The 15,243-nt window shown below is 46.4% G+C and overlaps 3 protein-coding genes and 1 pseudogene across 3 annotated transcripts; 1 reads left to right on the forward strand and 3 right to left on the reverse strand.

The window, feature by feature from the left end:
- Nucleotides 1-290: 290 nt before the first annotated feature.
- On the reverse strand, nt 291-1,126 carry LOC139781580 (uncharacterized). Its single transcript, XM_071720411.1, has 2 exons — nt 1,045-1,126; nt 291-993 (listed from the first exon to the last, which is right to left on the reverse strand). The coding sequence occupies exons 1-2, from the start codon at nt 1,124-1,126 to the stop codon at nt 350-352; spliced, it is 726 nt and encodes a 241-aa protein (XP_071576512.1). The 3' UTR covers nt 291-349.
- A 1,068-nt stretch (nt 1,127-2,194) lies between these two features.
- On the reverse strand, nt 2,195-3,397 carry LOC139781582 (uncharacterized). The gene is made up of 2 exons (XM_071720412.1): nt 3,318-3,397; nt 2,195-3,233 (listed from the first exon to the last, which is right to left on the reverse strand). The coding sequence occupies exons 1-2, from the start codon at nt 3,395-3,397 to the stop codon at nt 2,195-2,197; spliced, it is 1,119 nt and encodes a 372-aa protein (XP_071576513.1).
- Nucleotides 3,398-8,476: 5,079 nt separating this feature from the next.
- Nucleotides 8,477-10,722, forward strand: LOC139781583 (sentrin-specific protease 1 pseudogene; annotated as a pseudogene).
- Nucleotides 10,723-11,055: 333 nt separating this feature from the next.
- LOC139781592 (uncharacterized) lies at nt 11,056-13,333 on the reverse strand. The gene has a single exon (XM_071720426.1). The coding sequence runs from the start codon at nt 13,261-13,263 to the stop codon at nt 11,059-11,061; it is 2,205 nt and encodes a 734-aa protein (XP_071576527.1). The 5' UTR covers nt 13,264-13,333; the 3' UTR covers nt 11,056-11,058.
- Nucleotides 13,334-15,243: the final 1,910 nt, after the last annotated feature.

A 15,243-nucleotide genomic window follows, 5' to 3' on the forward strand; every position in this document is an offset into this window, starting at 1 on the left:
AAAACAATCTATCTACGCAGTACGTAAAAGACAAAGGAAGAAATGACGTCATCGGGACGATGATCTACCCGATAACGCGTCGAACCTGTCGGAACATGTTCGTCGTAAACAACATTTTTATGGGAAAAGGGGGTGTTATCGCGTAGACTAAACAATTTCGCGTTATTTTTTTACGACGCAGTACGCGAGACAAAGAAAGAAATGACGGATCGACGATGATCGACCGCATCAAAGCGATGATAAAAATTAAGGTAGGGATGGACATACATGCAAAGAAATTACATCGTTCATTTAAGTGTAAAAAAAGCCTGTTTATTTAACTCTTCTTTTACATGATATATCTTACGTACTAAAAAACTAAAGCTGCGAGCTCACAATCGATGAGCTGATTCGTATTGAACGCATCGCTAGCGTATATTACATTCGACGCTTCCTTGGGATCCGTCACGGTGGACGCGATATCGGAGAACTGCGCAAACTTTGCATCGACCGTCGCAAGTATTCTGACCAAACGATCGAATCTCGCCTCGATGCACCGATCGAGATCGAACATACGACGCAACGTCGATTCGGTCATCATCAAGCGTACGTTTGCAGATTTAAGACGTATGAGTTTGACGTTATTAACCGACGTACAAACTCTCACCGTTAGCGGTCCAACATTTATAAAACTATGGACATCTTTGTAGTCGTTGCGAAAGAAATTCTGAATGTTTCGCCGTTGCTCGTAGAGTGCCTTCCACGTTTCGAGAGACAACAGCAGTTCCTTTCCTCGATGATCTCCAACTGCGATCTCCACGTAGCTCGGTGGGCCCACGTTGATACCAATTTCGAGGAATTTATATCCCGTAGCTGTCAGCGCGTATCGTCTGCCGAGTATGCGTACCGCGCGACGTTCCCGCGAAATGCTGTATAAAAGAAATGAAATTAGTTTATTTTCGTAAGTAATACAATTTGTAAAGATATAAAAACTGGGAGAGGCTCTATTTTTTTCTTAAAAGAAACTTACCTATTACATCTGGCCTCATACGTTTGAGTTTCAACGTCGTGAATCGGCACGTAATAATTCACAGCATTCGCGCGTTTTGCACCGTTGTTGCTGTTGCTGCTGCTGCTGCTGCTGCATCCTTCAAAGGAGAACATTTTCGCTCTCTAGGCTCTGAGAAGTTGACCGTCAGTACAAGCGATCGCGACAAGACTGATCGTGTAAAATTAATCTAGTATACGCAACAATTCCAAAAGTAATGATGTGGTGGGGGAAAGGGAGAGGGGGAATTAATGTTTATATATAGAACTGCGCAGTGGATTTTTTTATTAGGAGAGGGGGAAGTAAAGCCTACTCTAACGGTGATGATGGGGGAGGGGGAGTAAGAAATAAAAACATTATAAAAAGTTATATATAATTTATTTTAAAAAAAAGATCGCAAGTTCTTATGGCGTCGCGCGCGACCACCAGTTAAATAGTTTTATTACATTTTGTAACGCGCAATTCTTTTCATGTTTTCCGCATCGCATAGTATTGGTGTCATCTAGTTTATTCAAAGATTCGGTATCTTCGTAATGCGCATCCAGAGTCTCGACGATTAGGTTTTTTTGCGCATAATTCTCCAGCAGATCCACCAGCCATTCTCGTTTCTGACATCCCTTGACATACACGAGAGTCGGCATCTCGTCGTCGTCGTCATCGTCTTCTTTCTCATCATCGTCTTCTTCTTCTACACCAAGCACGGCCGATGTAATCAGGCGTTTCACCATGCTGTACGGCACGTTTCCGTCTTCCCATCGTAATCCATGGTGATTGCGAATCAACCAGGTAGCACACGATTTATCGGATTTTGTGAGGAGATTCCACGGCATGGGGTAATTAAAGATGTGATGCGACAGAACGCAGCCTTTTCTCAGCACAGCCACCTCCTTCACGACAAATTTCATCCCAACGAGGAATCCTTGCAGGTCCACGAATGTTGGTACGGACATGACGAGATTTCTTTATATATATATATCTCTCTCTCGTCAATGCGTCAATCGAGAGGAATGACGCGCAACTCTGCAAACCGTCTCGCGACACTCTGATTTATACTTTCCCCCTCCCTTACCCCTCTCAATAATTGTATCGAAGACTGATGGAAAGAGAAAGAGAAAGAGAGAGAGAGAGAGAGAGAGAAAATATTCACGTCGACGTTGCCGCGAACGCTCAGACTATTCTGCGCACCACGTTCGTCAACGGGTTGTACTCAATCACGCGGTCGTGTATGATGAGACAGTAAGCGGAGGTATTCGGCGGTACGTTCTCCATGCAATCGAATTCTATTCTGACATCCACGGTGGCGTTTTTGACGGATTCGTTTTGGCGAGAGCAATCGATGATCACAAACGGGCCGTTACGTAGAAAAGTCGAAACGGTGAGACTCGGCTCGAGATATTCGTATCCGTAGTAGCCCTTGCAAAAACGCGCGTACATATCGTACAGAATCGCCCATCTGTGTTTACCAAAATCCAAATTCAAGTCGTCATACGGATAAACTTCTGAGTTTAGATAGAGTTTTACGTTGGTCAAGTTGCAATCGTCGAATCGACTTGTGTCGGCGGACATGACGTTCTTCCGACCCGTCTGCAGAGCGAAGACGACGTATCGCGGTTTCTCGAGCTGAGTCGCGGTCTTAATGGCCCACGAGTGCTTGGTCGTGTTCTGCAACAGGGGATACTTGTACAGATCCCACGAACGGAAACCCATACTTAGATATCGTCCGTTTTCCAAGGTGCGCAACATCGACAGCTTGTTGATCTCGTTCAATACCACGTGAGGCATTCGCCATTGTATCTTATGTATTTTGATGGTGGGCTCCAACGCGAGACTTCCCACCAGGGAATTGTTGTCGTTGCGCGATCGTATCAAGATCAATTCGTGACGAGCATTGATCACCACGCGTTTGTAATCCTCGCAAAATCCCAGTAACGTGTTGAGCGGTACGCAGAAATTGAAATATCCATTCGGGTTATTCTGTGGCTCCCAGCCAGCGTTTCTCAGGATCACGCTTCTGTCGGACGATACCGTAACGTAGTTCTTGAGCGTGCTGGTTATTCCTACGTTTCTGCAGCGATCAATCTCCATACCGTCGAGCTCGTATCGAATCTCGTCGAACATGAATGCAACGCAATTAGTCCCCAGTACCACGTTATCGACTTGGCCGGCTGCTCTGGTCACCGCCAATGTTCCTTCGACGTAGAGAAAACTTTCGCACGGCAACGTATACAGATCCTGCTGTTGTATAGGTATTCGTATCTCGTCGCTATAGTCAAACGTTGTGTTGGCGTACGGGTTGTACGTGTGAGTCTCGATCTTGACGATGCAATCGTCGAAGACCGGCTCGCCTCCGATGTTGAGAATTTCAGTCATCGTTCAGATGTTTCGCACCGCGAATCCCAGAGATTGTAAAAATTTAACGTTTAACGCGTTGAGCTTCTTTCTCGTCGCTTGTTTAACATCACCGAATGTCGACTTGACGATATCGTCGATCGGCGCAACCGTAAAGATATTATTGTTGTTATCTGTCGCGTGCTCCGAGTCGTTCAACACTAGCATCTCATATGTCGCGCGCACACTCACGCTCACGCACACGGCTGCCGCGTTATCGCTCTCGCCGTCGTACGTGTAATCTGACGGTGATCTCTTCTCCGCGAAAATCGAGCAATCGTCCGTCTTGATCAGCGACGCGTATCGTTAGATCAGTAACGCTCCGCGCGATGATCGGCAGGTAAATGATCTGCGCCGGCGTTTCCGATATCTTATATCCCGGTGGTACGCTCGGTGAAAACTCGTGTATCGTATGAACGCGTTTGCCGTTGCTGTACGCACCCGCGGTCACGTTACACTCCACGCGGATAATGTTTACGTTGATAATATTAATCGGTGCGTCCGATTCATGCCACTGTCCCGGCTGCAATACACGCGTCGACGAGAATCCCAGTAGCGATCCGACGTTGTTCGGTTTGTTAAAGTTCACTCTGAATGCGCACTTGATCTCGCTTTTCATCGTATTGTAATTTGCGCGGAGCACTATCGGGTACTCCGCGACCTCGTCTTCGTAGCCGTTCGCGCGAACGGTCTCCTCTCGCGCGATATTCGCGACCGACATACGATCGTCGTCGTCGTTGGAACGAACCACGCGTCGCGGACGTTTCCGTGAAATTTCACGTTTCAAAAACTCGTGTATGGCCCGTATCTTGTACGATCCCTCGGGAATCGTAATTTCCGTGACATCCTCGTCGAAATAAAATTTATTATTCAAAGAATTCACGTTCGGAATCGTATGATAAGTCTCAAAACACGTTAGACCGAGCTCGTAGTCACCGTCGCTCAGATCCACGGCGGGAAAATAGTGCTCCGCGAGGATGCTGCTCTTCCCGGTCAGCGTGAACGTTATAGACATGTCGACGGGAGCTGTTCGACGAACACTGAGTCTCCGCAAGGCGCGTCGTCAGGTTTTAAATTAGCGTCGATCGTCGTCGATCGTCCGGAGAAATTGCAAGCACAATTGTCCACAGATGCTCTGATCGTATCGCTGATAAGACGTGTGATTGTACTCGATCTTCGTCACGCTCGGTCCGAAATATCGCACCAGTTCTTTCGGTGGCCGAAGATTGCCGAAACTGTCGAAATATACGACTCGATCTCCCCTCTTGGCGTACGCTACCCAATGGGTGCCGGGGCCCGCTGCATCGTCCAAATTCACGATACCGCTCTCGTTTCGACGTACGCCATCGACGATCGGTAACGAATCACGCATGAAAACACCTCTGAAGAACGGTACGCGCATTCGCCTTGCCAGTCGACTCAATTGTACGTTAGTCGTAATACCCGTGGGCATATTTAACGTCTTTTTGACGTTTTTTTTTTCTTTCTAATCTTCAACGCTACTCTTCGCCCGCGTTTGTGCGGGCCGAGATACAGTCCTTGTCCATATTTGTATGGAGCGAGATAAAGTCCGCGACCTTCCATGGCGCGATTGTGACGTTGCGTCTCTTCCAGCTGACGCCGCGCGGCTTTGCTAGCGTTCATCGCCGTTGTAATTCCAGCCGCTCCGCCGGCCAGAGAACCGAGAACTCCCAACAACGGTAGAATCGGCAATACGCCACCTCGTTTCGCTGTCGGAAGTATCCGTTTCTTCGTCGACCTTTTCCTCGTTCGTGTTTTTCGTGTTTTCAAACCCATTCCGAGCTTCGTCTTAGCCTTCATAGCCGCCCAGACGGCTGTAGCGGCAGCCCTCTCTCCGAGAGTCGAATCTCTCGCGATGACGCGTCCCAGCGCTCTCTCGGCGAGTATCTTGTCAGCCACGTGTCTCTCGGTGAGCTCTTTGCTACGCGAATAGTCTATGTCGTGCTCGCGACACGCCGCGTCCAATGGATTTACACCCGGATCACCTCTAGCCAATCGTTCTTGCAAACGAGTACCCGGACCGCAAAACTGGTAGCCGGGAATGTGCAATTCGAACGGAAGTGCACCAATCGCGCGATTAAACAGACCTCCACCTGTTTTTTTGTTTTCATTGAAATTTGCCGCATTCGGCGCTAAAATCGCGAATGTTCAAAGGTCTCGACAGCAGGACGAACATCTGTGCGACTGAGCGATTCGCGGTACCGCGCATCTATAAATAGACGTTCAAACGAGAAAGTTCGATTCAGTCGTACAAAGTGTGAGAAAAAAAATGAGATTTGTGCGGCAACCGTGGGCGATTCGCGTGCGACGACAGATCACGACCGATGGAGGGCAACGCGGAGAAGCGCAGACACGGTACGATGCTGCCGACTTCTATACGCGCGATCATTTGCGGTCCCTCGAATTGCGGTAAAACCAACGTTCTGATAAGTTTACTGGAAAGTCCGCACGGTGTACGTTTCGAGAATGTGTACGTGTACTCGAAATCGCTGCGACAACCGAAATACCGATATCTGGAGAATTTATTGACATCGATCGACGAAATCGGCTACTACACCTTCTCCAATAACAGTGACGTCATTCCACCGAGCGACGCGTGCCCAAACTCGATATTCGTCTTCGACGACGTGGCGTGCGATAAGCAAGACACTGTGAGAGAGTATTTCTCAATGGGCAGGCACTCGAGCGTCGACTGCTTTTATCATTGTCAGACGTACGCGAGAATACCTAAACATCTGATACGCGACAACGCGAATCTGCTGATCCTATTCAAACAGGATGGTACTAATTTGAAACACGTGTACAACGATCACGTAAATACCGACATGTCGTACGATGAATTTTGCTCGTTGTGCCACGATTGTTGGCAATGCAAGTACGGATTCGTAGTGATAGATAAGGACAGCGCGCTTTCGAACGGCCGATACAGAAAAGGGTTTAACGTGTTCGCGATACCGCAAAAGCGGTCAGTCGTCGCCGATACGTCGTCGAAGGTGAAACGTTAGCGTTACAGAGAGAGAGATCGACGCTCTGCTTTGTTTTTTTTCCCCCGCGATGGCTGCGATCGACGGGAGCGAGACGATTCGCGAACGCGAGAAGATCGTGAAAGATATTGCGAAAACGAGTAATTCGATTCGTAAGAAACTTCGCACTTTGAAGACCGGTAAGATCGAGAAGGACATTGAGTTGGACACGCACTTTAAACCTCTCATCGGGCCGCTGAAAAAGATCGTCGACAACTCGAGCTTGACCGCGGTGAAGAAGGAGAAGCCGGAAAGCGTCGCTGGTGAGGAGGAGGAGGATGCTACACCGAAGATAAAGAGGGAACGATTAGACTCCTGGTCGGATCTCTCATCGTCGACACCGCGTAAATCTAATCAATCGAAACGCTCGATAGTACTACCAATAACCTCTACACCGATAACCTCTACACCGACGCGAACCGTGCAACGTACAAGTCCCGAATTTCTCGAAAACGAGTATGTTTTCGAAACCACGGATGACTCGATCGGGACGACCGTTCAAAAGCAGTTGCAAACGTCGGAGGGGCGAGAATTGTTTATAGAAACGTTGGAAGATCGCTTCGGTCTACTGAGCCGAGTGTATATCTCGTCTGTTTTGGGCGCCGATCCAACGATAGACGACGTGTACGGCGTTTATCTCGACAAGAATGAATTGATGCTCGGTAATAAACGTTTTTACGTGGACAAAGCGGATAACATTCATATCGGCGACGTACGATACGCCGGTACACCCGGTATTTACGAGTTAATCTTCAAAAAAATACCCGATGATAAACTCTACACGGAGGCCGATAGGGAAAAGTACAGGAGCATACTGTTGGCGACGAGTGCTCATAAATACAAGCACGATCCTCGCGAGCGAGTAAAGGGTAACAGGGGATACAAGTATCTATTTGTAATCTCACCGTTGATATCGACCGAATCCAAGACGAAAAAATCCGGAAAGGGCGTATTCGCGCCTCGCGCGATGACGCTAACCGACAATAAGATCGACTACGTGCACTGGGACGACCCCAACGAGCTGGTGGATCGTCTGCGATTGCTCGACGCATCGCGTCAAGCTGGCAACAATGCCCACGACAACGAGATCACGTCAATCATCGAGGAACTTCGCGAGGCTGGGCTTATTATAAATTAAACGGCGCGACAGCGATCCGTTCAATCGGTGTTGAAATGCCAATCAATAAATTCGGATTGTTCGAGCGGAGCGAAGACGCGACGAATGCCAATTCGTACCATCGGTGGAGCGGATTAGTGAGAAATTTCGTGCGCGACAACGCTCTGTGTCGCATCGCCACGGACTTTGACGCAAGGTCGTGCAAGATTCGTCGCGTAGCGCAACCTGAGACTGACGGTGACGCTGTTAATAAACTATACGTGGATCAGTGCGTTAAAAGTTTGCGAGATCAACGGAAAGAGTCAGACGAGAAGCTTACCGCGTTCGAGAAGGACGTGCGAGCGTTACAGACTGCGGTAAACGCGCTTCGGCGTGCGAATATCGTTAGATTGGAAACGACTCGCGAACGACGATGAGTGACAAGAAACGGTTCAGCAGAAACGACTATCGAACGGCGACGAGTGAAGAGAGGCAACGGTTAATTAACGACGGTGACGAACAGCAACGAACGACTCGAGAACGGTTGTCGGACGGCTGTCTTACGGTTCAAGAACGGTTGTCGGACGGTTCAAGAACGGTTCAAAAACAGCTCAGAAACGATTACGAGCGGTTCAGAAACAGGTGCGAACTACGCGGTGACAGGTAATGGCTACAAACGGCTAAAGAACGTCGACGACGACGACGACGACGATGAATGATAAACAACGGTTAACTGACGACGACGAACGACAACGAACGATTCAGGAACGGTTGTCGGACGGCCGTCAAACGGTTCAGGAACGGCTCGAAATCGTATCTGAGCGGTTCAGAAACAGCGACGAACGACGCAGAAACATAAACAGAAACGGCTACGTACAGTTAAAGAACGACGACGAACAACTAACGAAACGTTAACCGAACATGAGACCGTTAAAATCGACCGATGTGGATAAAAATATCGAAAAGCGACGGCTGGTGGACGAATTGCACGCACCGGCGAGAAGAAATTTTCCCCGCAGACACGTCATAGTGCGAGGATACGACGATCTGTGGCAGGCTGATATCGTCGAGATGCGTCCGTACTCGCGTTTCAACGGAGGCCACCACTACATACTCACTGTCATCGATGTGTTGAGCAAGTACGCGTGGGCCGTGCCGCTCAAGGGTAAAGGCGGCAGCGAGACAGCTGACGCTATCGCTGAGATAATTCGAGATAGCGGGAGGTGCCCTAGTAATCTACAAACCGACATGGGGAAGGAATTTTACAACACCGACGTGCAACGTCTCGTGAGAAAACACGGCATCAATCATTATTCCACGTATTCGGTGATGAAGGCATCGGTCGTCGAGCGATTCAATCGCACGTTAAAAAACAATATGTGGAAGATGTTTACGCTCAATGGAAATTACAAGTGGGTCGACGCCTTGCCGCGACTCGTGTCGGATTACAACGCGCGCAAGCATCGAACGATCGGCATGCGACCCGTCGACGTTACCCCCGCGATCGCCGAAAGACTCTTGGCTACGGTGTACAGCGCGATAAAGATCGCGGGCCCGGCAAAGTTCAAAACGGGCGACTCGGTACGCGTCAGCAAATACAAGACGATTTTCGAGAAGGGTTACACGCCGAATTGGACCACCGAGGTGTTTAAGATCGTTAAAGTGCAGCATACCAATCCCGTAACCTATCTACTCGAGGACTATCGTGGAAAATCCGTCGCTGGAGCGTTCTACGAGTACGAGTTGCATCGCGCGACGTATCCTGACGTGTATCTCGTGGAGAAAGTACTGCGCAGGAAGGGTGACGAGGTTTACGTGAAATGGCTGGGATTCGATGGATCGCACAACTCTTGGATACACAAGAATAATGTTATTTAATTCGTACAGATTGTATTTTTTTAAAACATATGAAAAAATAAACTATGTAAAAAATATTAAATACAAAATATCCAATATATAAAAAATATGTAACGACGTATGCAACATATAAAATGTTTGAAATATATATAAAATGTTTGAAATACATATACGATATCTTTATTAATATCCTTTCTAATATAATATGTTATCTACTATTGCGGGTTTCGTGTTCATCGTGGCGCTATAAACAAATATTTTTCTTGAAGAAGGGGGCTGTTATTGCGTATACGTATCTATTTCACACTATTTTTTTACGACGCAGTACGCGAGACAAAGGAAGAAATGCAAAACAAAGAAAAAAATGATCTTTCAAGATTCAGTTGGAGCGAGAGAGAGAGCAAAGGGTATATAACGAGGGATGCATCAAGCTACAGTAGTATGATTTGAGAGCTTAAACACCTCGATGATACATCTGTGCATTGATTGAGACATTTAAAATCTGTGTACAGTGATCGAAACAGTTAAAATCTGTGCGGAGCGATCGAAACAGTTAACAATCTATGGTGCAGCGATTCATCTGTGCAACAGTTCATCTGGTAAATTTGCAAATTATTATTATTTAAAATTATTGGAATGTGATGTGGTAATTTTTTTATGACATATTTTTTGACAAAGGTTTTTGACAAAATCGCAGTATGGAGATGGTGGTGGAAGGCTTCGGTCTGAAGCTCACGCAAAAGGATCTTCACACGCTGGTCGATTTAAATTGGCTCAACGACGAAGTGATTAACTTTTATATGAATCTACTGATCGCCAGAGGTACATCTTCGAACAAATATCCGAAAGTACATGCGATGAACACGTTCTTTTACCCAAAACTTCTGTCGAGCGGTCACTCGTCTCTGAAGCGATGGACCAAGAAGGTGGACATCTTTGCGCAGGATCTCATTATTATCCCAATACATTTGAATGTGCACTGGTGTATGTCAATAGTAGATTTCCGCGATAAAACAATTGTTTATTACGACAGTATGGGCAGTGATAATCCGAAATGTCTGGCTGCGCTAAAACTATATTTACAAGATGAGAGTCTTGACAAAAAGAAACAACCTTATGATATGAGTGATTGGATATTTTATTCCGCCAAGAATATTCCGCAACAGACGAACGGCAGCGATTGTGGTGTATTCTCTTGCATGTTCGCCGAATACGTCTGTGCAAGCAGGAAGATAACGTTCACGCACGATGACATGCCGTACTTTAGGAACAAAATGTTTAGGGAAGTAATAAATGGAAATATTATATAAAAAAATTTTTTATTGAATAAATGTTTATAATATAAAATATAAAAATATATGTGATTAATATTGTATAAAAATTTTTTTATTGAATAAATGTTTTATAATATAAAATATAAAATATATACGTGATTAATATTCCTTCCATTATACATGTACGTACATACATATATACATACATACATTCATACTAGTACATACATTACATTACATTACATACATATATTCATATGTATATACGTACATACATTTTATTACATATATTGCATACATTACATACATACATACATACATACATACATACATACATATTATACATACATATATACATACATACATGAATCTTCACTGTTCCTTATCATATAAAGGTATGCGATAATGTCCCCAAGGCAATGTATCTGTCGAATCCGGCACGATATATCGCTTATCGTCGTAAGGACTCAGAGCGATTTTCGTCTCACTGATAGTGTACACTTCGTGCATTTTCGATCGTATGCACGACTGCGGTCGAGTCATTTCGATCTCATCGTTCAGACACCGCGTGTAGTCGTCGAACGTAATGGTGCGCGCGATAACGTTGCTTTTGACACCTTTAGCTTTTTTACAATCTTTTTTGCCATCGACTCGCAAGGCATACATTTTCGCCCTAAGTCCAACGAATTCGGTCATGATCGCGCCGTTGTTTTCGTCCTTCATCAGGCCCGGCACTTTTTTATTCACGAGAGGTATACCGTAAGCGTTATCTACCGCGTAATCACTCGTGTCGAACCTGGCTATATCACGTTTCATCGTCTCGTACGCGTCGTCGCACTCGATATGATAAATCAAACTGTCCGTGTCGGTATACATGATTCTACACGAGTCGCGGTACAGGGGAGACATGTACTCGTGGTGAAATTCGTATAGGCATACCTTCGACAAGTCGAGGATGCACATGCCGACGTAGATCGGTTTGTCGAATTTCACCTCGAGTTTGCGCATTTCGACGGCTACCAGATTTTCCGAAAACACGCTCCTGCTGTGGAAATTCGGTCGCGCGATCATTGCCTCCGCGTCGTATCGTCCGTCCCACTTCGTCAGTAACTTTACATCGACGTGATTGCGTACATTCTCCATCGTTTTCCCGAAAACTGCGTTATTCATTAATTTATATAAATTTTTTTCGAACTCATTTTTGGCCTGTGTTCTAAATTCTGTATTGAGTTCGATGTAAGCGCGGAGCCACGCAGATTGAACGAATTGTAATACGCGATGTATTTTTGTGACGCAAAGACCGTGGCGCGTGCACTGCTGTAGATTGCGATAATGAATAACGTAACGCTCCTTATCGTTCACCGTGGCGAGAAGTTTGTCCTGCCGTTTGCCGGGCGGTTTATCGCGCGTTGGACAGAACGGTAGGTCAGTGTGCGCGTTGTGTTTATCCTGCGGATACTCTAGGTCGACCTCGAGAATATAGCCCGTAGGCGAATCCAAAGCGATCGCGTTATAGTCGAAATTCGACACGTCTTCGACCCATCGAAACTCCGCGTAGGGCAATGGTTGACACATCGCCCAGCCGTACAAATTGTTGACATCGAAGTACATTAGATACGATGACGGTTTCGATGAATCGTACGACTGCATGTACTTATTGTTGGCCTGCGCGTATCTGCCGGAACATTGACTCAGGCCGCCGCGAATACCACGTTCGATAAACATAACCATGTCAATGTCGGTCAGCAGTTCGAAATTGACACACGTATGTTTCAACATGGCATCCCACGTAAAGCCTGGTAAAGTGTAGTAGTACGCGGGATCGAGTCCGTAACTCGCGACGCAGCTGTCGCGGAAATTTTCAAACACGTCGGCCAACAGCAAGACATCGGTTTTCAGGTATAGATCGCTGTATTCGCCCAGGGTTTGAACGGAGAATCGCTGCCATACGTTCGCGGCGTGCGCGTAATCGCTCTCGGATACGGTTTCACCGGTCAAGGAACTGTAAAATGAATCGCGCGGCGGTAAACACGTATCCTCCAGCTTTTCGACGCTGTCCACGTATTCGTATGGAAAGACACCTTTTCGCGTCAATAATTTGAAATCGTCGTCGGATAACGCGGAAAATTTGGAACGTATAATTTTTAATTTATCCTTGTCGAGGAAGGATGCCAATTTTGCGAGACTCGCGCTCAGAAATTTATACGAGTCGATAAATCTTAATTTTATGTCGCTGCGCGAATCTGATCTTTCCGCTGTGTCTTTCACATGCTTCGTGAATGAGATGTACTTTTTCTTTGTTATAGGCAGTACATCGATCGAGCCTTCGAACGCGGCAGCTATCTCCTTGATAATAAAGTGTGCGTCATAGCCCGACAGATTGTGGAATATTACTGGGATGAAGTGAGAATCCTTATAATTAAGATTGCACGTCGAGTGTGCCGGACCTCTGTAACGCCCGGTCAGGTGGCAATGATCGCGTACACGATTATCATCCGGCGCGAACGGTTTTTCACATATGTGACATTGCGTCGCGCTGCGAAATGTCTCCCACTCCTCTCGCGTTAGGTCTACCATGCATACATTGTCTGACAAGATATTCTTTACGCGATGCGCCAATCCTTTGAGTTCCTCGACGAACCACGCGACGCAGTCATTATCGCGACGAAATCGATACGCTGATAACGTTTTGTCGTACGAGCACTGTATGTAGTATGCTATACTACATACCCGATGATGTTGATAGACGTATGACGCGTGTTCCGTCTCCGGTTGTGTCTTCTGCAGCACGCACTCCAGATTGGCATATACCACGAAGGGAAGTCGCTCTTTCCTGCTGTGGTTCTTGAAGCTCAGCCACTTGTTGTCCTCGCTCGGCAGTCGGATTGCGCATTTGTTTACCTCTCGGCAGTCCACAGTGTGAGACTGCAACTTGTCGCTCGAACTAAAATAGTGAAGACATCTGCAAAAAAGAAACACAAATATTATAAATTTTTTATATACAAAATATTCTATATATTATTTAAAAAAGTATAGACACTTACCGATCACAAATGTACTTTGTGTGTCTATGTTTGTTAATTTGTGAGCTCACGAGGCGGGATAGATGCTTAATCCACGCAAAATGTCCAACATTGTTGTCTCGTGGATCCTGCACGTACAGCAGATTCACATGTTTATCACTCGTGCGGTCGGTAAGCCGTATTGGAAGAACGGTTGACGTCTTCTGTCCCTCGATGGTATAGACATTGACGGATATATTGTTGAGCCGTTCGAACTTTTTAATTTGACTCAACGTCATTGGAAACTCAATGTCTCGTACATTCAATACCGTTGAATAATGCGGGTATGATGATTCCCGTTCTGAATGTCTTTCGGCTGGATGCAAGGCGGCTACCACTGACCACGCAAAACACGCATTGTCCATAGACAGTACATTGATTACCGCATTCTTCGTTTTAATGTCTTGAGGCAATTTCAAGTGACACCCCGCGCGCAAAGGATTGTATCTGTTGACGTTCACCGTCAAATTGAGGATTCGCGTCAACGCCCACCCACTGTCGCGTTCCTGGAACTCCTCGAGTTTCGCTAATGTGGGCTCGATAACGTGCCGCTCGTACCACTCGCGCAAGTGCGATGTACGACAGAGTTCTTTGTAACAGAGTTCATGTAACGGAATCTCTTTGGAATTTTCATCGCAACTCCACTCATATACCGTTCCGATCTATTACCGAAAGCTATTATTGTTCGTATCCACAGTTCTTCCCGCACACATGGATTTCCGATCGCCCTTCGCAGAGAGTACGTCGTCAGATTCCAGCGAGCGTCCTCCTTCATCTCCTGACTCCAGCGATTCCGCTCCCCCGCCATATCACCATATAAGTTCGGTGATGGAGTCGCTCTGTTTTGCAGCGAGTCATCGGAATCGGAATCGGACGCATACATAGTCATTTTATTCATTATTTCTTCCATTTCAATTGTCCCCGTTTACAATGTAAACTTGATCCATGTTTGATCTATTTCACACAAATATAAGCACCGTTTCTTCTTGTTCACTGTTATTAAAAAATGTTCACGTCGCGAAAAAGCTAATGTTTTTATTTTCGCTGACATTCGCCGCAATCCTTAATCATTGGAGCGGGACCGTCGATGTGCGTTTCCTGCCACGGTTGATTCCAATGTTCGTCACAGCGACGATAGGTCTGAACCTCCAAATCCACCTTTATGTGCTCCGGAAGTTTGTCCCACACGTAGTGGATGTGATCGCCGCACATTTGCAACAGAACGGCTTTCGGCACGAATTGCAGCTGTTCGGCGCTAAAATCGCGAATGTCCGACGGTCTCGACAGCAGGACGAACATCTTTGCGACTGAGCGATAAAAGAATCTCTTTTACAGAGCACTTGCACATGATAATGTTCAACCATACAATAACGAAGAAACCGCGTTACTTTTCGATCGATGTATAGCTCTCAAATCTCACTACTGCGGCTCGACGCGCTTCATCCCTCGTTATATACCCTTTGCTCTCTCTCTCACTCCAACTGATTTTTGAAAG

The sequence above is a fragment of the Temnothorax nylanderi genome, unplaced genomic scaffold, assembly GCF_030848795.1.
Source record: "Temnothorax nylanderi isolate EJ_2023f unplaced genomic scaffold, tnyl_v1.0 TNYL_tig0347_pilon, whole genome shotgun sequence".
NCBI lineage: Eukaryota > Metazoa > Arthropoda > Insecta > Hymenoptera > Formicidae > Temnothorax > Temnothorax nylanderi.

Excerpts from the sequence above, each read along its gene's own strand:
- LOC139781582 (XM_071720412.1), bottom strand. The coding sequence starts at position 3,397 with ATGACTGAAATTCTCAACATCGGAGGCGAGCCGGTCTTCGACGATTGC. Across the intron at positions 3,234-3,317 it reads GAGACTCACACGTACAACCC|TTTTCTCTACGTCGAAGGAA; the intron begins GTACGCCAACAC and ends GCCGTGCGAAAG.
- LOC139781580 (XM_071720411.1), bottom strand. The coding sequence starts at position 1,126 with ATGCAGCAGCAGCAGCAGCAGCAACAGCAACAACGGTGCAAAACGCGC. Across the intron at positions 994-1,044 it reads ATTACGTGCCGATTCACGAC|AAAAAAATAGAGCCTCTCCC; the intron begins GTTGAAACTCAA and ends GTTTCTTTTAAG.
- LOC139781592 (XM_071720426.1), bottom strand. The coding sequence starts at position 13,263 with ATGGTAGACCTAACGCGAGAGGAGTGGGAGACATTTCGCAGCGCGACG.